Source organism: Prionailurus viverrinus, chromosome B3 (assembly GCF_022837055.1).
Source record: "Prionailurus viverrinus isolate Anna chromosome B3, UM_Priviv_1.0, whole genome shotgun sequence".
Taxonomy (NCBI): domain Eukaryota; kingdom Metazoa; phylum Chordata; class Mammalia; order Carnivora; family Felidae; genus Prionailurus; species Prionailurus viverrinus.
In genome coordinates this window covers 77843170-77863743 of record NC_062566.1, presented here as the reverse complement: position 1 = coordinate 77863743, position 20574 = coordinate 77843170, and the positions used below count along the sequence as shown (strand labels likewise).

General features: G+C 36.4%; 1 protein-coding gene across 7 annotated transcripts in view; it reads right to left on the bottom strand.

Moving 5' to 3' along the window:
• AKAP6 (A-kinase anchoring protein 6) overlaps positions 1-20574 on the bottom strand; it is a 496497-nt gene that overhangs the window by 87947 nt on the left and 387976 nt on the right. For all 7 annotated transcript variants that reach the window (XM_047864358.1, XM_047864356.1, XM_047864354.1 and 4 more), the window contains 2 exons: positions 6493-6639; positions 3218-3442 (listed from right to left, as the gene is read on the bottom strand). In XM_047864358.1, coding sequence (XP_047720314.1) covers positions 3218-3442; positions 6493-6639 — 372 coding nt within the window. The remainder of the gene's footprint in view (positions 1-3217; positions 3443-6492; positions 6640-20574) is intronic.

Here is a 20574-nt window from a genome sequence, read left to right as displayed (position 1 = left end):
AAGTTTCAATTTAAAAAGTGACACATGACAAAAATAAAGGTCTACACTGATATAGTATAAAACTGTAAAATAAAAACACAAATACTTTCACCTCCCAAGATCTTCAATAGCCAAAACTATTTGCTATTCTGGCCCAGTTGCTGAAGATTGTGACTGATAAACCAACTGCAAAGCAATAGTGACATTTAGTTCTGTTCTGTTCTTCTCTCTGAGTCATCCAGCATTGAAGGGAATTCAGTAAATATCAATAAATATCAATTTTGCATAGTAGTTCAGAGAATAGACTTTAGAGTCAGACAGCCCTAGATTTAAACCTAATTCTAGGGGTGTCTGGGTGGCTCAGCTGGTTAAGCATCTGACTCTTGGTTTCTGCTCAGGTCATGATCTCATGGTTCCTGAGTTTAATTAAGCCCCATGTAGGACTCGATGCTGATAGTGCAGAGCTTGCTTGGGATTCTCTCCTTTTCCCCCTCTTTCTGCCCCTCCCCTGCTTGCTCTCTCTCTCTCTTAAAATAAATAAAAAACTTAAAATTTGTTTAGAAAACAAAAGAAAAAAACCCCCTAATTCCACCACTCATTCTGGCCTTAGACATACAAAACTTAACCTTCAACTGGCCATTTCCATACCTGCAAAATCAAGATGCTATACCAACTTCACAGGCTGCTATTAGCATTAAATTAGATACAGGTATATATTCACAATGGAATATCATACAAATATCAAAATAAATGAATTATAGCCATACTCAATGACATGAATGAATCCTGTCATTACAATATTAAATGAAAAAAGAAGTCCTAAAAGATAATACACAGCATGATTACCTTTTAATAAAGTTAAAAACAAATAAAATAAAAAAAATATTCTTTCCTATCAAAGGAAAGCAAGGGCACAAAGAATATGGGGTTCATGATTATCTAAGGTGAGGAGGGCAGGGGATGGAATAGGGCTAGAAAATCAGATCGAGAGATGAACATTATCATCAAAGTCTTACCTTTTGTGGGAGGGGCAGGATAGAAAAATGTCTATACCTACTTTAAAACCAGCTAAATATGTAAGAATGGGGTACAAAAGCAATTAGTTTGATGACCAGCGACACTGAAAATATAAAAATCCCCTAAGAAAAAACAATCTTTGAGGAAAACAAATAAAACAGCAAAGAGCATATGATAGTCTCTAGCACTTTTGAAATAAAAATCCTAGGATTATTTTCAGGCACTAAAATGTACATGGTAAATACTGATTCAGATGTAGTGAATATTTCCCTAGTGGCTACAAAGTATTAGCAAATGCCTAGGACACCTAGGAATTATCTACTGATCTGGAAGTCTAGAGATTTTTCTCTCTCACTGTTTCTCCTTTGTTTCTTAAACTCTCTTAAATTTGTTACTAGGATAGCTGAAAATCATGACACTATACAAAGCTAAAGCATAAAGCTAATGTCTTTTGGAAGCGTCAGCAAAATGAATGCAGAACAGCTCACTCTTACATTTATAATAATAACAACAAACATGGGAGGGGGAGTTGTTTATAAATATCTATAAGATATGGTGTAGGTATATAAATAATTGTAATAACAAACTTCCTGTTTTTATTTCCAATTATTGTATAACATTTTTGGGTTTATAATATTAAGAGATTTCTGGCCTTTAAATGTACCATTACACAAAAAGCAGAAGTAATAATTTATACATATAAACTCATAACTGTGTGAGATAAATACTATCAGCATCCCATATTTTAGATGAAGAAATTGAGGCACCAAGGGATAACATAAGGAACATGACCAAGGTCACACAGCTGGCTGGGGTCATTTACTGGTTCATTAATGCTGTGACATAGATACTGTGGAGAAAAAATATATTTCACAACATCCAGCCTACTAATGACCAGGATGCTTTATAAGGTGCATGCTATGTTCAAGTAACACAGGGAAATACCAGAAGGCTCCATCTCCCTGCGATGGGGGTTAGAGCAAGACAAGTAGAGATGAAATAACAAATCTTCTGGACATTAGAGTTTAGAGAGTAAAACCTATTTGCCTTGGAAAGAGGCTTTCATTTCATTTCCAGTTTGGTCTTGTCAGTTCAGCGGCAGAAGAGAAGGTTTTCAACCAAAGCAATTTGTAGGTGTGTAATGCAGACAGTTTATTGGGAAGTATTGTGGCCTTACCTTTGACAGCTCCTCCTCTAAGGCTATGCAAGTAAGCAACATGAGCCTGCTTATGTGGCAGACGGAAAGGGAGCCATCATGTGACTCAATTCTACGACAGACAGTTGGAAGATTGCAGGGCTGCAAGGGGATGGCAGTGGGGGGAGGGGCTGGGAGTGAATAAAACCTGGTCCTGGAAAGCATCGAAAAGGGACAATTCCTTGGTCCTAAGAAGTTCTCTCCTTCTTGGTTTTCTCCTTTCTCCTCTTTGAGACTATTTATGCCAGAAGGTTTCTTGGCACCAAGTTCATATCCTGTAACCCCAGAGCCTCAGACTGATAACAGCCAGAGCCTAAATAATCACTGCACTTACAGGAAGATTCAAAGGGAATAGACTAGCATAGGCAATACAAGAAAATATTTGAATTTTAAACTGCTTTTGAATAGATGGTGCATAAACCATGGACACAAATGAGGTACATGCTTTTTCGTGGACGTCCAGTGAACACACACATAGCTGTGTTGCTAAGGTTGGCATTTTTCTATGGTGGAATATGCCTGTAATGTAGGAACCTCTTACTTTATTTCTTCCCTCCATAAATAATTGATACTCTCACATGTAAAAATTATGTTTCTTTTTGTTAGCATTAATGGTATTCAATTAAATCATGTGCTTTTATCATATCACTTCATGGAAGTATTTTTAGCCACATTATTTATGGAACATTTAGGTCTGCCTTTCAAAGTCCTCAGGAATCTTTAGTGTTTGCTGGTCTGCTTTTAATTTATCAAAGCCCTCCCTCCACAGGCACTGCACAAAACACACAAGCAGCAGAGACTCCCCCCCCGCCCCATACAATGTGTATTTGATATGCTTAATGTTCATCTTTATACACACACAGACGTTGGCGTACAAGAAACGTGGAGGGTGTCTATAAATTCAAGGAAACATTTGAGTGCACAGTGATACATAGATACATGGGTATAATACTTTATGTACTTGATAAATATTTCATCCCTCCCATAAAGAAAGCTTTTTATCAACTTGGATTGTTTTTTTATTACCTTAAAGTATTGCAGTTGTTTCTCAGCATTCATTGTTCCTTCCTTTTCTTGTCTCAGACAGGAATTGAAGATGAAAAGCTCTGTATCTCTTAGCCACCCTTTCAGTTCTTTGATCCTGACCTCCAGCTGCCTTACCAGGCTTCCGCTTTCGGGAGAGAGCAGGTCACGTGGACCAGACCCACTGTGCCCTGCCATTGTGTCCTGGATCTTCTGTCCTAGGGTTTTCTAAGGCATCGGATTAAAAACAAAAACAAAAACAAAAACACACCAACAACAACAAAAAAAAACACAAAAACATAGATTAGCTCAGGTACCAAAAACATATCACAGTTTGGCTGGTAACAAGAGCCACCTGGAAGGTGTCCGGCTGCACCTGCTACTTCACAACTGACATTCAGTTCAGATTAGCTCATTGTTCCATTTAGGATTTTCGAATTCTTGAGCCATGTGTGTTGTTCTGACCACCACCAGAGGCTTAAGAAGACCTCATTCACTTATAATTTCCTTTAACAGGAAGGAAAAGTTCACCATGGACACTGATGAAAATTCATTTGAATTCTCATGATGGGAGTTTACAGTAAACTAGTGTCTGCATAACATTTTCAGGAGATAGAAGTCTGAGTTTAATCAATATACTAAAGAGGCCAGGAGTAGATTATGCATGGAGAATTAAATTCCTTTTGTTTCGTTTTGTTTTGTTTCATAAAGTATAATTCCCCAAACCATATATGACTGAGGGCTGTTCAGAAGGGGTAGCCTCCTCGGTGCTGTTGGCACATTTTACCTGACTTGGAAATTGTTCAACCCACACTTAACCACTTTGCATTTCTGGTTGCTAGATTTTCTTATATATGTGTCAAAATAAGCCCCAATCCACTATGCTAGAAGCCTTCTTAGATTAACCACTATGGCATGAATGTGCAGTTGGGAGGGCTTTTTTTTTTTTTTTTAATGGAAAACACTCTGGAGAATCAGTAGGAGTTAATCTATAATGATGAATTAAACCTACAAAAATAAGCTTAAAACACAAATAAAATTAAGTCAACAAACATTCATTTGCTGTGTGGTGTTCTGTAAATAGTATCTTTAGGAGATCATAACAGAAAAATAGCCTTTCTTGGCAACACCCTTGTATTTTCATGGTGCAAATATTGATAATTTGAAGACCCTCAGTGGAATCCAGATTTAGCTATTGTTTTTATGCTGTAACAAAAGTAGCAGCAGGAGGTGAAATCAATGCCCTTGGAGGGTAGGGTCACAAAAAAGAATTTATTGCCACTTTTTTGTTCTGGAACAGTTTGCAATCATAAATTCTTCATAAACAGAATACTTCAGAGAATGGTCCGTCTTCATAAATATACGACAGAGGACATCAATTTCATTTAATTCACAATTTGTGTCAGCACAGCAGATGCCAATGCCTGCCTTGATAGGGTTGTTTAATATGCAATTGAGACAGAGTAATATGCAGCACAGGGGACAAAATTTCACAGATTAAACTGTACGCACCACTGACATTTCATTCTAATGTATTTCCATTCCACACTGTTCACCTTAGATGAAAGTAATATTAAAAACCATATCCCTCTATTTTACTATTGTTAGAAGTTAAAATCCTTGTCTTTAAATTTTTTTCATGCCAATTAAAATGTAATCATGCCAATTAAAGCGGTATGCCTGGTGGTGTTACTGCAGCACAGGTTTTGTTAAAAATCTTCCCCCCGCCCTTCTCTCCCCCTAAATCATGACAAAACTCTGCATATTGTATTCAAATGGTATTTTTGTCAAAATGGCAACCGTTTTTCGGGTATCTGACTCATGAAGGATAGCTAAATATTCTGTTTCTTTAATATTATGTTGATTTAAAATTTTTGTTGAGGAAGCAATATACGTGCCATCAAACAATTTTCAAAAAAGATTGTGTTTAGTTATTTATCAAATTAGAAACAGATATATTAAACTAAAGCTCTTTCTATCAAACACATAAAGTTGCTGTTCTCATCTCTTTAGTAAAACAACCCTTTAAAAATGTCGTACGCTAACCACATTTCTCCTGCAGGAGATCAATGAATTCTGTACAAGTTAGTAGGTTCCAACTTAAATCACCATATTATAAGGTGGAAGCCATTAATTACTATTAAAAAGTAATGTAACAGTAGGTCAGAGTAAAAACTTTCCATGTTTTAAGTTACTTTGCACAAGTGTAGAGCCTAGTGAATTTAGATGAGAAAGCAAGGATTTAAATTTGCAGGTTTTTTAATCACCTAGATTAAGTATGGCATAAACTGAACACTGGCAATCCTCCAAGTCATCAAGGTACACGGAGAGCTTTTTATTCAAAATATTTTTGGAGTATTATTTCTTTAAAATTAAAAAAAAGAGGCAGGAAATGGAAGGCATGCAAAATTATGCTCCATAACTGACACCACCCATACTTTGCTGTTATAATTAATCATTTAAGTAATTGACAAATTTAGCTTACCCTTGATTTGAAGTGAAGGCAATTTAGGAGAGAAGTTGATGAAAAAATACAGTCTAACCTCTCTCTCTCTCAGCTGTCTTCCAACAAAAGGACAGTACTGTCTCATGCACAGTGCCATCCAGGTCTCTGGGTAACAGAATCTCTATATTGCCTTTTTGCCAGATTCTTGCATCTCAGGCTTTGGCTGAGACCCAGCCCATCATTGCGTGAAATGAATTACATGAAACTTTTTTTTTTTGGCTTTTGTTAAAAGTGAGCTGGAAATTGAGGCACAAAACAGAGGCCGATTTCATTCTGCAATTCAGATTTGGGTCAGATTTGCATCTTTGTTTTGGTGGCTTTAGTGTCACTTGAAAGCTGTAGTGACAACTCCCCTTTTCATCTGAAGGGTACAGTAAATAGTTACACAGTGGATGTCTCTAACATGTACCTTCAGAGTAAATTCTATTAACATTCATTCAAGCATGACAGTCAGTGTATATCAGATATACTGTATTATAGTTCACTTGGTGCATACCCATAATACATGGCATATTTTACTTACTTTTGTATGTATTAAAGAACCAAAATTATTAAAATCTGAGAGGAGACAAGCTCAGTGTAAAAAAAATCCCACAGAAAAGGAAAAGCAGTGTTTTTTCCTCATAATAGCATAAATAGCTTGTTTGAAATGTAGGTAGTGAATTGAAAGAGAGAGATATTTGTGCTTCAAATTAGAAATTAGACAGATAGAGTACTTCACTACACAAAAAATGTACACATAACCTACAAACAGTAATAAAAATGCAAATACCCCAAGCAGTTCCCATTTTTCATTAATTGAATCCACTTTTTCAAGGAGATCATTTGGTAGTAAAACGCCACCTTTCTTCAAAGCTTCAACCTTACTAAGCAGCTCCGTCTTTTTCAGGTCCCTGATGGACATTTCCACACTGTATCTCTAAAACGAGAAGAGAGAAGGAAAGCTATCATTAGGGAGACAGGTGTTCTCTGCAAATCTTTGAGCACAGAGTTAGTGACGCCCATGAGGGTTAAAAGTTTTTGTTTCCAATAAAATTTATGGGAAGGCTAAACCTAAGTACCTTGAGTCGTTGAGCAATACTGCTGAAAATAGTTAAAGTATATATTACTCACACATACATAAACATCCAAGGTATTCCATTTAGTTGACTAAAATTTATGTCACATTAAAGTAAAGTTTACACACACATTGGGTCTTTAATTTAGAATATTCCAAGTAGGAAAATCCCTGGTCTAGGAAAATTTACTGTTACAGTTAATTTGGGTCAACATTCGCTCCAGAGCGCTGCCCATCTCTCATGTCTGCCCCACAAAGGACTAGTGGTACAGGGTGGTACAAATAAAATGTTCCCTAAAGATTGTGTAAACTTCCTCCTTATTCTGTAAGTCTCCAGAGTTCTCAGTTAACCCTTTTTTCCCCATTTTCTTTTACTTAAAAATTGCATGGGCTTGAAGAAGAAGTACTTATATAGAGAAAAAAGCAAACCAGAGCTTCGAAATGGTTACAAATCTATGTTTCTTTATTGATTATTGTAAAATGTCCCAAACATCACAATTGATTACAGTCCCCTCTCCCCCAATATACATTGTATTGTAACAAACTGCCAAGTGAGTCTCTAGATGTTTTGCTAGATGTTTTGCTAGAGATAATGTAAGTGCCATTTAATATGGCAGTTACTATAGTGACTCTCTTCAAATAACTCTATTTGGATAACTTCATAGTTAGAAAGTCTTGTATTATGAATAGATATAAATGACTGTGGCTATATTTTTAAAAGGTACTACACACAAAAAACACCTCTGAGTTGAAAACTAGATTCTAGTTAAAATACTACACATATTTTACAACTTCAGCACATTGTCAAAGTATAATGGCAATCCCCATTTTTTTTCTTTGAGCCATAAAAGTTGGGGCACTAAGGTTCTTGGTAGTACTGCTCCATTGCTCTAACCAAGCTAAGAGGAGCACCTTAACAGATCTAATAAGAAAAGCTTTTGTCTGGGCAAATCAGCAAATCAGCAAGTTCAAAACCTGCCCAAGCATGTTATTCACCTTTAAACCATGATATTGTATATGATCCCAAACTAAAATACGATTGGAAGCAGCTTAAAGGAAAAGAAGGTGTGAAATCCTTGTTTTGGGTAATAGATCCTCAGCATTTACGTGCATATGTTTGCATACTTTTAGTTTCTTATTTTAATCTTTCATTTACGCTAAGCATGCACATCATTTGTATTATGTAAACTTCTCCAAATGTTAGTCATTTGTGGATCACAGAACAAAATGTTTTAAATGAGGTGATTTAAAGCATTTCATAGTATTAATGAATGTTGATCAGGGTGTCAAAGTATCCAAAATTACATGAATATGCATAACGAAAAAAATCAAGGGTTGTTTGAGAACTCTTCCAGAATTTGACCTGTGATAGGTGGGAGATTCTGATTGCATTTTCTAATGGCAGGCAATTACCAGGATCATGTTACTCCAATACTTAAAAAACACACTGGCCACTTGAGTTTTCTGGACCAAACACTCAACAAGTATTCCAGAAACCCAGATAGTGTTTTATTTATCAGAGTGATGATTGAGGAGAGGGCAATCTGCTTTATGTAATCAGATTCCCATCTAAAGATGATGCTGCCGACAAAGATTTACATAATTAATTTGGTAAGACTTCTTTGACATAATATTGGGGAAACCAGCATTTCGGGCAGGCAGACGAGTCCTATTCAAATCTTTTGCTTTTGCCACGTGCCCTGACAGAGGGAGTCCTCCGGCTGTGCCACCTGGGAGCAGCCTCAACCAGTTATCACTGTCGCTTGTGACAATCTCATCCCCTCTCTTTATCCCAACTTTTAATGGCTCCCACATAGCAGATCAGTCAAGAAAGAGAACAGTTTAGATTTGGCCCATAAAAATAATAGTCTTATAATAATAAAAATATAAAAAGCAATTAATTTAATTTTAGACATAATAAAATAATTTTCTCTATGAAATGTGGTACAAGTAGTCACAGCAACCTCTAATAAACGGTTATTACATTAAAAAAACTTGTCTTTATGTACTCTCCCTGGTCTTGTCCCCACGTAACCTACTGTATAAAGAGCTTGATTAAAGATGTGATTGATGGACAATGCCTTCAAACTATAAAAGCTAAGATAATCCAGCCAATTATTAGGTGTGTTGGTATGTACCTGAAAGATACTAGAATGTCATGTAATTTAAGGCAAAAATATTTGTTCTTATTTTTGAGGCACTCTGAAGGTTGAATCTGATATGATTTCAGACCTCAAGCAGTATACATATATAATAATGCAAACGTTGTTTTTGTTGATGCTCAGGACATTTTGCTCTTCTCTCTCCAACATCTTTTCAGAAGCATCAGACAGGGAGAATCAACGGCCTGCTCTATCAGTCATCCTATCGAGTAGGGCTACTTTATCCTGTGGTGAGAAGATAATTTAATCTTCATATTCATTTCACCCACAGCAGTAAGTGAGCAGAGGCTGCCCCATTGTGTCTTATAGCCTGGGATATTATGATAGAGACTACTCTTCAATAGCCAAAAATGAGATTAACGAAGTTAAAGTCAGATGGCTTTTCTTGAGTGCTAAGGTAAATAAGCATCCAGTATTTAATTTCCCCACAGCACCTGCTGTGGGCCTCTCTGTCTAGTCAAAAATAAAATATACTCTATTGAAAGGGCATATTTACATTATTAAGTGTATTTGCTTGGCCAATTCAATTTTGACTAATGAAGCCTCCTAATAGATACGTGAATGATCTAAATTAAAAACGCAGGCCACTTCTATCCTAAATGCCACTCCTAGGTGTACAGAAGGTATACGAAGAAAACTTTAAAAACGGAGTTAAAAATAACCACCAATGTTAGCTTGCTGTTGCCACTAAAAATTAAGGAAGTTTTCAGAAATTCTCACTCAGTCCTTTCTTTTTAAAAGTACAAACGCTAAAATTGAATTATAAAACAAAGCCAGTAAAAATAGGGATTTCTGAAGTAAATATAATTAGAAATGCATAAAGACTTGATTGAGACAACTTTTTTGACAGTTATGCTAAAGGCTCTTTTCCCTCCTAAAATCTTTTTTTTTTTTTTTGTTAAAAATCACACCAAAAATTCTGCCTAAATGGAGACTGGAACAATGCCTTGAAACAGTGTTAATTGTCACCATGGAAACCAGAAGAATAAGCCATTTTGAAACTGGTATAGAAGGCACACATTGAGAAACTCCAGCATTTTTCTGCCTCCCTCAATGTTAAAGAACAAGATGCCTTGTCACGGTGAGGTCAGAGAAAGAAAGCATCATGAAAGGGTTGTAGATACTCACTGTCTAGTAAATAAAAAAATAGAAAATAAACTACATACAGCTAATGCTATAAGATTCTACCCAGTGAATCTTTTTGAAATAGAAAGATCATCAAAAGATGGCCAGGATTGGGGGATGGATTCCACCTAAGCAAAACTTCAGGGCTATATTATGTGAACCTTGCCCCCAAAGCTCCCTGGGAATTCTGCTGTTGTAATAAAACTTCAGAAGAGGAAAGAAAAAAGGCAGCATGATGGAATTCAAAATAATGCTCTAAAAGCACACAGAGAGATTAAGACATCCATTGTAAGACTTTTGTATGGTGCTTCTGTTGGTTATGCTGAAAAGAGACCAGACATTGCTGAGCAGAGAGTGAAGTTTTGGCTACGAGAAGCACAAGAATTAAACCAAAGAATTTTCTTGATTATTAGAACAGGGCTGTCTGATTCTGTGTCTTCGGGGTTTAAGTATTTACATCCTATACCATATTTTAACTGGGCTTGATGTGACTTTATATTAGGAAGAGTTAAACTTTAAGCAAGGAAAATGATCTAGTCATTAGAATAACAAATTTGAATATCTTTCCAAGTGCCAAGTAATACCACAAACACCTGTATATCCAGCATAATCTCCTTTCCTGTAAACACACAACAGATAGAGAAAATACAGTGGGGGGGGGGGAATGTATTTTAGTCTTTTAACAAGAAAGCCTATGGTAGGAACACACCAAAACACCAAACTACCAGCAAAACTATATGTGGAAAATAGGCATTTTTGCACAAAAATGCAGAGATGTGTCTGTCTATGACTCCCGCATTGTGTTTTCTGGCTAGTGTTTGCCCTCCTCATGTGAGACTTCATGGTGGCCCCTCAGCAAGTCCATGCCTAATGCCATTCAGTGGTGAACAAAGAGTCTTTTTATATGAAAGTCCAGGGTCCACAGCTCAGCTGTACATGCCCCCGCATGCTGGAATCTGCTAGAGGCCAGTGTCGTCTCTGCAGCACCTCTGGTGTTGCCCCCTTTTCCAGAACACCAGTGTCCAGCATCTCATGACGCATGTGATGTTTCACATTGAGCCAATTTCACCAACACTTTGGGAAGATGTTCGAGAATGAAGAAGGCGGCTCGAGCCCACGACAAATAAGAGTCGTTATTTCTTACAAACTCTTTGTATTTTACCATTAGCAATTTATGGCGAATAATTGCACAGAGAAATTATAAAGACTCCTACAATTGTCCTTGTAAATTAATAATAGGCTTTCTTGATTGGGATAAATTTGCTGCTGAGCCTTTGGAAAAATTAAAAAGTGCAATGTCATTTAAAATTGCCAGAACTCGCACAGCAAATTACATCTGAGGTTAAGAATTGAGTTTTACCCCCTCTTCTAGCTTATTCCATTTGCATGATCTGGAAATCACATTACATTGGCCATGTATTGTTAATTGGACATAGATTGCATTATCTTTAATATAAATCAAACTACAAATATTAAAATGAATTGCAAATTCCCTAATAGAAGATCATAAAACAATCTTTTTTAAAGTATCTTCCATTAATAATTTAATTCCAATTATATCACTCAGAAAACTTAAGTAGGAAACCTGGCAACTTATTTCTCCAATCATTTCTTTTACATAACAAATACCTAAGCCTTTGAAAATAAATACCCAGAACGGTATTCATTGTTATAGAACAAAACTAAAAACACCAAGAACTGAAAACTTTTCATTCTGATTTCCTGTAAAATACTGCCTAAGAACACCAAGCCTGCCTGTCTTCTCCCTTCCCTGCCCATGTCAAGGGTGAGAAAAAAGTCTCCATTGAAAAGATTTACTAAGTTTAAGAACTATTGTAATCTTACTCTCTAAAATTATAAAATTGATTCTCCTTCTATTTATCTTTTAAAGGTTCTCTAGTCCCTTACATTTCTCTATAAATCTGATATCTTTCTGAAGCCTTTGCATGGCCTTTAATGAGTTTATATTAAATATTTAATACTGTTTAGGGCATATCTACTACTACCAAAAACAGTTATATTCCCAGCAGTCCCACTGTTTCAGGCAGAGGACTTGATTGATCCTCCTAGCCTGAATTGAGTAGAATGAAAAGAAGCAGTTGGAAAATAGCTGCAATCATTTAATGCAGATGACCTCTGACAGCCTCGCAGCTCTTCTATCTGAACAGAAATTTGCATGGGGTCTCTGTGCAGAGGAACAATGTAACCTAAATGGTAGACAATCTTTATTCTAATGAAGTGGGTGTCAAGGTCAATGTAAAACTGCAATGATAAATGGTGCACCACTAGGCAAGAGAAGTTGCATAGGCATTGTAGTGCTTTCACATTAATTGAAGACTGAAATGCGCTGCGTGAAAAGCACAAGCCTCTCTTTTCACCATAATGTGTTAATGCGCCAACGCCGAAATGATTTCTTCAAGATGTTTGCCTGTTGACACGTATCTTATTGCAAAAATAACGCAAATATGGAATTAGGGCAAAAATGGGCATTTTTAGAATTTAGCTTTTTCCTGTAATAGAATTACAAAATTCTAAATAAATCTCCCCAAACAGCGTCCTGACACCTAATGTAATTCCTTTGATCCCTTTTTCTTTTCTTTTTCTATTTAGACCTGTCTTTAATTAGTTTCAACCAAGCAACCTTTACAGACCCCTTTGCTGGGTACTTTTATACTGAGCTAACTGTAAAAGAGGACTGAGGAGAGGAGAATCATTCAGATATTATTTTTTCTTCGCACTTCTAAGTTTTCTGCTTAGTCTGCAGTTAAGATCTTCAGGTATTGTTTGTCCTGAATGAAAATGTAATGAAAAGCCTATGGTTTGTAAAAGAAAATAACTATTTTCTAGTGTGAGAACTAGAAAACTATAATCTGGCCGTTTGACATTGCCAAAGTGACTACACAACAATAATTACACCATTTCTTCAGTTGATCTAGCAATTCTGTGGCAGCCAACTTTTTTCATTATATAAAAATAAGGACTGTAAGCTGCTTTAAAAAAAAAATCCTGATCTACTTAAGCCTGTAGAGGGGACATTGTTTGCTAATACACTCATTAGCAACCAAGCATTTTAACTTCATCAATTAAACAGGAAATGGAGTTGCACCATTAGTTTTACAGTTTGCTAAAATACTGATAAGGGCATATTACTAACCATTTGAGAAACATTTCCAGGCTCAACCCATAATATGTCATAAACTCGATGCATTTTTATGGTTGACTTTTTTTTTTTCCTGATTCGGGTAGATGTAACCACCGATCTAAAACTAAGCTTCCTGCTACAAATAGATTTTAATAGTGGAATTACACTTATACTAGTCAGAAACGGTCTACACATCTTTCAGTCTGTAGTCTTGGTGACTAGGAGGCTATTAGTATGATTTACTAGAAAATAAATGATATTGCCAGTTTGTAATTCTGATGGAAAACAAACTGTTCCACATAGAATTTAAGATTCCTTAAATGGTAATTCAGAGGGAAAAAAAATCTCAATATGAAGGAGGATAGTGAAAAAGATAAAGAAAAGTTACTGATGAAACTGTTTAAAAAACTGTACAGCTTCATCTGTGTGTGATTTGTCAGGTCTGAAGCTTTGACGTGCCCAAGGGGCAGACCCCAGCGGGGAGTAGGCTGCCGAGCTAAATAGCTGTGAAAGAAGTCTTAATGTAGGATGGAATTCAAACTAACCTTGACATGACCTCAGGAAAAATATGCAAAAAGTAAAATGAATGCACTCTGCAAGATACATCCTAATTTTGTGGTGGAGCTGGTTAGTTTTACAAACATAACTGAGACCTTAAAAGAAAAATAGAAAGCTAGTAAAAGGGGCAAACTTTGGAATTCAGGCAAAAAACGTAAGCAAGCATGATGTGTTACTGTGAAGGCATGTGAACCATTTGGAAAGAATCCAAATAAAAACCCACACCGAACAATATTGTTGTCAGCCTGTCTATTCAAGAAAATTGTTTTTTTTAGGTTGAATATAAATGACACAAAGCCAAGATTACATCACTGCATTACAAAGTCTGTTGTGGTTTTTAGCTGAACAAGCCCCATGGATCTATTGGTTTAGGACAGTAATTCAGTAAGGAGGTTTTAATGTGTTATTTTTCCTCCAGTGACAATAAAAAATAGAGGAATTTAAGGAAGAAATATCGTGGGTGCTCTCTAGTCTATCTCTTGCTTTTGACCTGTATTTGATAAGCCAAACTCACATTTTAGTTGAGGCATTGAGTCTTGATTTGACTGTATTATAAAATTTTGCCTGTTTTGAAGTGATCGGCTTAGGAGGAAGGCATTTGTTCTAGCTCCCCGGCCAAGAACTGGCTAACTCATTGGATATATGGAAATTTTAATTGACTGTCAACTTGTGTAGAAATTCAATCCTATTACCTTCTCAATGCAATTTTGTAGCAATACCAGTTATTTACTACACTACTAACCAGATTTTAAACATAATTAGATTGCTAAGAACATACACCCAAAATCTAATGACTTAAATCCCTACAGCAAGGATGTGAATTCCTGTATCAGGTGTATGTGCTTCTATTAGATTTTCATAAGCATAAAGGGAGAAGAAGGATGCAATCATTTAGAAGCACAGAAGTACAAGGAGTTTTCCTGAGAACCTGTTGAACAACCATATGCAATGATCACTGTTTAATGGATAGGTTATACCACAGGTTGTTTTTTGGTCATCTTATTCAATATTTTTTTATTAATGACACATATGAGTAAAATACATGTATGGCATGTTGATTTGATTGGCTGATTACACTAATCTCAGTGACCAATAAATAATAATAAATATCTTATGTCAGAGATCAGAAATTCAAATACCTACAGGTGGTGGTATACTAGTAACCCAGCTCTCTGGGGGTGTGGGGGAAGCCCTGATTTATGGTGCTTGCTGATTTCCCTGGTGTATATACTCCCACCATGGCAGATTTCAAACTACCAAGAGTTGCTACTGCTAGCAAAACTCCTGAATATTTAACAATCAGCTCTCTTGAGCCAGTACTGGCCAGCTCCAATAGCCTACTAACTGGCAACTAACTAAAGTAGTTGAACGGAGCTAAGTCATTTTCTTTCATATTCTAACTACTGCCAGTGTCTTGGAAAAAGAGAAGTGTTTTCTCTACTAAAGGAAAAACACTGCAAAAATGTGATGATTACTAACATTTGATCCCAGTGAAGGGGCAATAGGAAGAAGTAGTGTGGATTGTGGAGGATAGGAGAATACAAGTTTCCTCTAAAAGGGGTAGCCACTAGTCAGCTTTGCCAACTGTTCACATGTGAGAATATGGCTTCAATATGGCTTCTATATGGACAGGTATATGTATTTTTTTTTAATTTTTTTTCAACGTTTTTTATTTATTTTTGGGACAGAGAGAGACAGAGCATGAACAGGGGAGGGGCAGAGAGAGAGGGAGACACAGAGTCAGAAACAGGCTCCAGGCTCTGAGCCATCAGCCCAGAGCTTGATGCGGGGCTCGAACTCACGGACCGCGAGATCGTGACCTGGCTGAAGTCGGACGCTTAACCGACTGCGCCACCCAGGCGCCCCAAGGACAGGTATATGTATTTAAGAGCAGATAGAAATATATATTTTTATGTGAAATCTCCTAACTTTTATATGTTGAATTAAAAGTTTTTAACACCTACAGGCCAAACTATATCTTTGAGTTGGATCTGAATGCATAGGCAACTGCTTCACAGTGTCTATTTATGACGATACTATACTCTAAAGGGAACACAATATACTGGCATAGTAGATTAAATCTAAGTAGGAGATAAGATCAATGTCAAATCTGAGTTAATAATCTCTCCCTGATAAAAAAAAATACAAAAACTGTACACACAATAGCAGTTAATAGGCTTCATTGTCATTAGGTTCAATGAGTCAACGGATAGTGGAAGGTAAATATAAAAAAGGAAATATGATTTGGAGCTGGACTGAAACAATCACAGGGTTATAAATAAGAAAAGTAACAAATCAGCTCGACTATGATTTACTAAGCCCAAACCTGCAGTCCTGGTTCTGGTTGGGTTCCATTTTCCAAGGGAGACTTAGACAATGTATAAAATGTCCAAAGGAGAACATTCAAGGAAGGCAGAATATTCAACACTTCTCCAAGGAGCAGGCTGTTGAAGGAGCTGAAGATATTCAGCCAAGGAGTAAGGAAGAATTGAAGATGACAGAAGAGCGGGAAGGACATGTTAGCAGACTTGGAAAATTTAGAGGGCTTTCAATAGAAAATATTCATTTCTTTCATCTCATCTCAGAGATCAGGAATGGGCTCAGAGGCTAAAGAGTAAGTAGAAATGAAGCCTGGGCAACCGTGAGTTTCCACTTACCACAGATATTCAAACAGAGACCAGAAGTCTATCTGGTTGGGAAATTTTATGAGACAATAGGGCATTAAATGAGGATTGACCTAGAAAATAAAATTGAAAGTTCTCTACTTTAAAAAGTTGAGTTTCTTTGGGCTCACATCTGCCAAATAAGCCGTAACAATCATATTATTATGTATAGAAAGAATGCCAAGATCAAAACACACCAAGTTAAGAAGAAGCCATCATTTACTGAACAAGACTCACATATAAGATTCTCATGTAGAGAAACCCAGGAGAACAATAAGGGAGCAAAGCTACAACCACATAAAACGTAAGCCATACATTCTAAGCTCAAGATAGGGCACGAAAAATGAGAAGAAAAGACAAGATTAAATGAAAATCCTCAAATCATCCTCAATCTGTCCTATTTCAGGAAAAATACTTCAATCATTGAATTTGAGGTATTAAACGAAACCTAAATATTTTATAGGAAACTTCTATAGAATATATGCAGTTAGGTCCATATTTCAACAAGGTCTTTCTTGCAGATTTTTTTTAAGACAAAAACTTCACAAATACCAGTCTCAAAAATTTTCTTCCATCAATGCAGAACTTTCTCTAACATATTGAAGAAATGCATTATATACTCTTGCTGCCAGCAATGTGGGCATAATGGCAATTTCTCCTCCATGCTATGAAACTTCATGGTTGTGCTATATTATGTTGAAAATCTGCACATCTCAATGGGTTTTCTGTGCATTCCAATGCACTTCAGTGACGATGTGGATCATTGCCATAATACATCATGACTGTTCTAATTACGGTTTCATTATGATGCACCATATCAGGGCTGTCGTAATGTCATGTCAGCACATAGTAAGAATAGTTATGCAATTATGTAATATCTGTTAGAGTACGCAATGTAGGAAGAAAAAAGACATGAGGAGCAGCAATTAATGTAATGAAACTCAGTTTTCTCCTTTTAAAAAGTTTCCAATTTAAAAGTATTATTTCTTTTGCTTTCCATCTTCTAACCTAAACAAATGCCTTGAAATACATCTATTTTTGCTTAATTGGGAACTACTGTAAAATTTAATGGATTTTTTTAATAAGGCAAAATAAGAAGAGAAAAGGGACATCTGACTTGAGCTGTTCTCCACATGTCACAGAAGAATGAGACATGCTAGAAATCTACTATATGCTAGAAATCCAGTAAAAATTTGAATGTAGTAAAGCACAGTCCACTGAAGGCTTACTATTATGCAAACTTCAAACACAAGGTCACCTTCTTCTGTCTTCTTTAATCTCTTGTGTAGACATAGAACTTCTTACCTTACCCCTTAAAGCTTGATTGACCAGCTATGTCTTAAGTAAACTATGATAATGAAATGAGATAAAGCGCTGATATCCACACTTAACTTCCCTGAATTAGGACCATAAATATATACTTGCCTTTAGTCTAGCTGTCAAAATATACTCAAATATCTATTTAAAAAAACAGCAATCTTATTGTTTGTCTTATATTTGAAGAATAAACTCTCAAAGGATGAGGACTATACTTTGTTTGACCAATCATGGAGTACCTTGAATATTTGAGATCTTTAGAAAACATTGAGTCAATGGATAGTTTCTCAAATGAAATGACACATGAAATGCTGTTTGTTGTTTTAATATATAACCATAGGAGAATTTATATATCAAAGCTTACCCCCATATCTCTATAGCTGAATTATAGGCCTGTTCAATGCAAGTATTTATAATAGAAATGCTGATGAAGCCTAAACACCATGGACGTATATGGTTGTGCAGCGGCAGCCATTTCAAATATAGATATATTTTTAGTATTAGGAGGCACCGAGTTTGTTTAAATCTGGACTTTTTTTTTTTTTTTACAATTGCAAGTAATGTTAATAGCACACTGTAAATGTTAAGGCTAAGTGTGCAATGTCAAAATAGATTGAATCTCTCTGAAAATTGGAAATTCAGGCTTTTCAAACGTAATCCAGATGTTTGGCTTTTATTCAGATTTCAAGAAAGAGGGAACTAATATGATATAAAATTCATACATGCATATTTCATTAGTGCCTTTTGTATTGCTGAATTAAACATTCTGAAACGTGCTTTTCCCAAATCACAGAGTTTTAAACCAAAGCAGTTGCCAAGATATTGCGCACCTCAAAAATAATGCCAAATTAATTTCATAAGGAAGAGACTATATATTTCTCATGTTAATGCTGTTGATAATGCTTCTTCAAAGAGAATGCCTTGCTTTCTCTTTGAGGATGACAATAAAAATGAGAGGTAGAATACTGTAGCCGTAGTAGTTTATCAAAAAGATATTGCTTCAGAACATGGTGACTTTGGAAATCCATGAGAATCAGTGGCCCAAATGAAGGCTGAAAGCACTTTCCCCCATATTGCCATTATAAAAAACTATCTTGTCAAGGTTAGTGCAAATGGGCGTTCCCCAGGGACTATGGCCACTAGCTCCGAGAAACATATCCACAACTCACCATGTGTGTACGTTTTAAGACAAAGCCAATCAAAACATTTCAAGAGTTACTGCTCTCAAAACACAATGGAAATGCCATCGCACCTTTATGTATTCACATCGAGGCTTTTTCTTTTTAGAGCACTTATGACTTTTTACATCTATAATTTTAACAGACCCAAATGCCACGGAGTTTTTCTTGGTGACCACCCAAATCCCTGAACTGTAAAATATTTGATGCCTTAGGCCACTTTTTTGACGGTACTCTAGTACCTTCACAGCAGATGAGGATGAATGTAGTTACAGAATTACATTATAAATTCCAACAGTGGAGTGTGTAACATCATGGATCATGTGTTGATCACCCTTTATCCACTGTAACTTTTAGCATTATGGGTTAGATGTAGAAGGTAGTTGGAAAACATTTTATTCATTTGAATTTCTCCCCCCAAAAAGGCCAAGGGAGCCCATATCATCTGTTGAAATATATGTCAGGTATAGTATTAGTACACAGAAATGAGAAGCATGTGATTGCCTCCATTTATCTTTGAACATTAGGCACACCTGGATGGCTCAGTTGGTTAAACATCCGACTCTTGGTTTTAGCTCAGGTCATGATTTCACAGTTCGTGACTTCGAGCCCCACATCAGGCTCTGTGCTGATGGTGCGGAGCCTGTTTGGGATTCTCTCTCTCCCTCTCTTTCTGCCCCTCCCCTGCTCACAATGTCTCTGTCTCTCTCAATAATAATAATAATAATAATAATAATAATAATAATAAAATGAACATCATGCTCAGTGAAAAACTTACTTGATCAGAACTTCCAATATAGAAGTATTACTCTCAATTTTTAGACAGAAACTGTGAACAAAGTTAATTGTTTCCCATGGCCAGGAATGGTTAACATAAGAAAAGCTTCTATAAAAAGTATCAGAGGGGCGCTTGGGTGGCGCAGCCGGTTAAGCGTCCAACTTCAGCCAGGTCACGATCTCGCAGTCCGTGAGTTCGAGCCCCGCGTCGGGCTCTGGGGCTGATGGCTCAGAGCCTGGAGCCTGTTTCCGATGCTGTGTCTCCCTCTCTCTCTGCCCCTCCCCCGTTCATGCTCTGTCTCTCTCTGTCCCAAAAATAAATAAACGTTGAAAAAAAAATTAAAAAAAAAATTATCAGGGAAAAGAGGAAGGTGACAGAAACCTTTTCAATATTTAAGGACACCTTTTGGGAATTCAGTTTTCTCATAGCAATAATATTTGACCACGATGCAAGAGGCTGGGTCCAATTTCCAGTTCCAACGCCAGTCTGCTATAGACTTAAAAATCTTTCTGTTGTAGCCTCTTTGATTGGTTTCTTTGGGGTACATGTCCATATTTACTACAGAGAGCTCTTAAGGAAATAAACTAGAGGCTTCAGGCTTTAAGCTTTAAGCACTGTTTGTTGCTTCAGCATCAGAAAGTTTGTCATTTCAATGGATTGTTTTCTTTTTTGTTCTCCTATGGCAAGCCCATGGGGAAAGTAAGTGATATCACTTCTGTCTTACAGATTAGAAGCTGATACACAGAAGCTAAGTGACTTGCCCAAGGTCGTTAAGATATCTCTAAAATCCAGAACAGAACTTTCAGAAGGAATTTAGCTTAATTTGCTAGGCTATGCTGTTATTCTTGAAAACACATCTTTAGATATCTTCCAG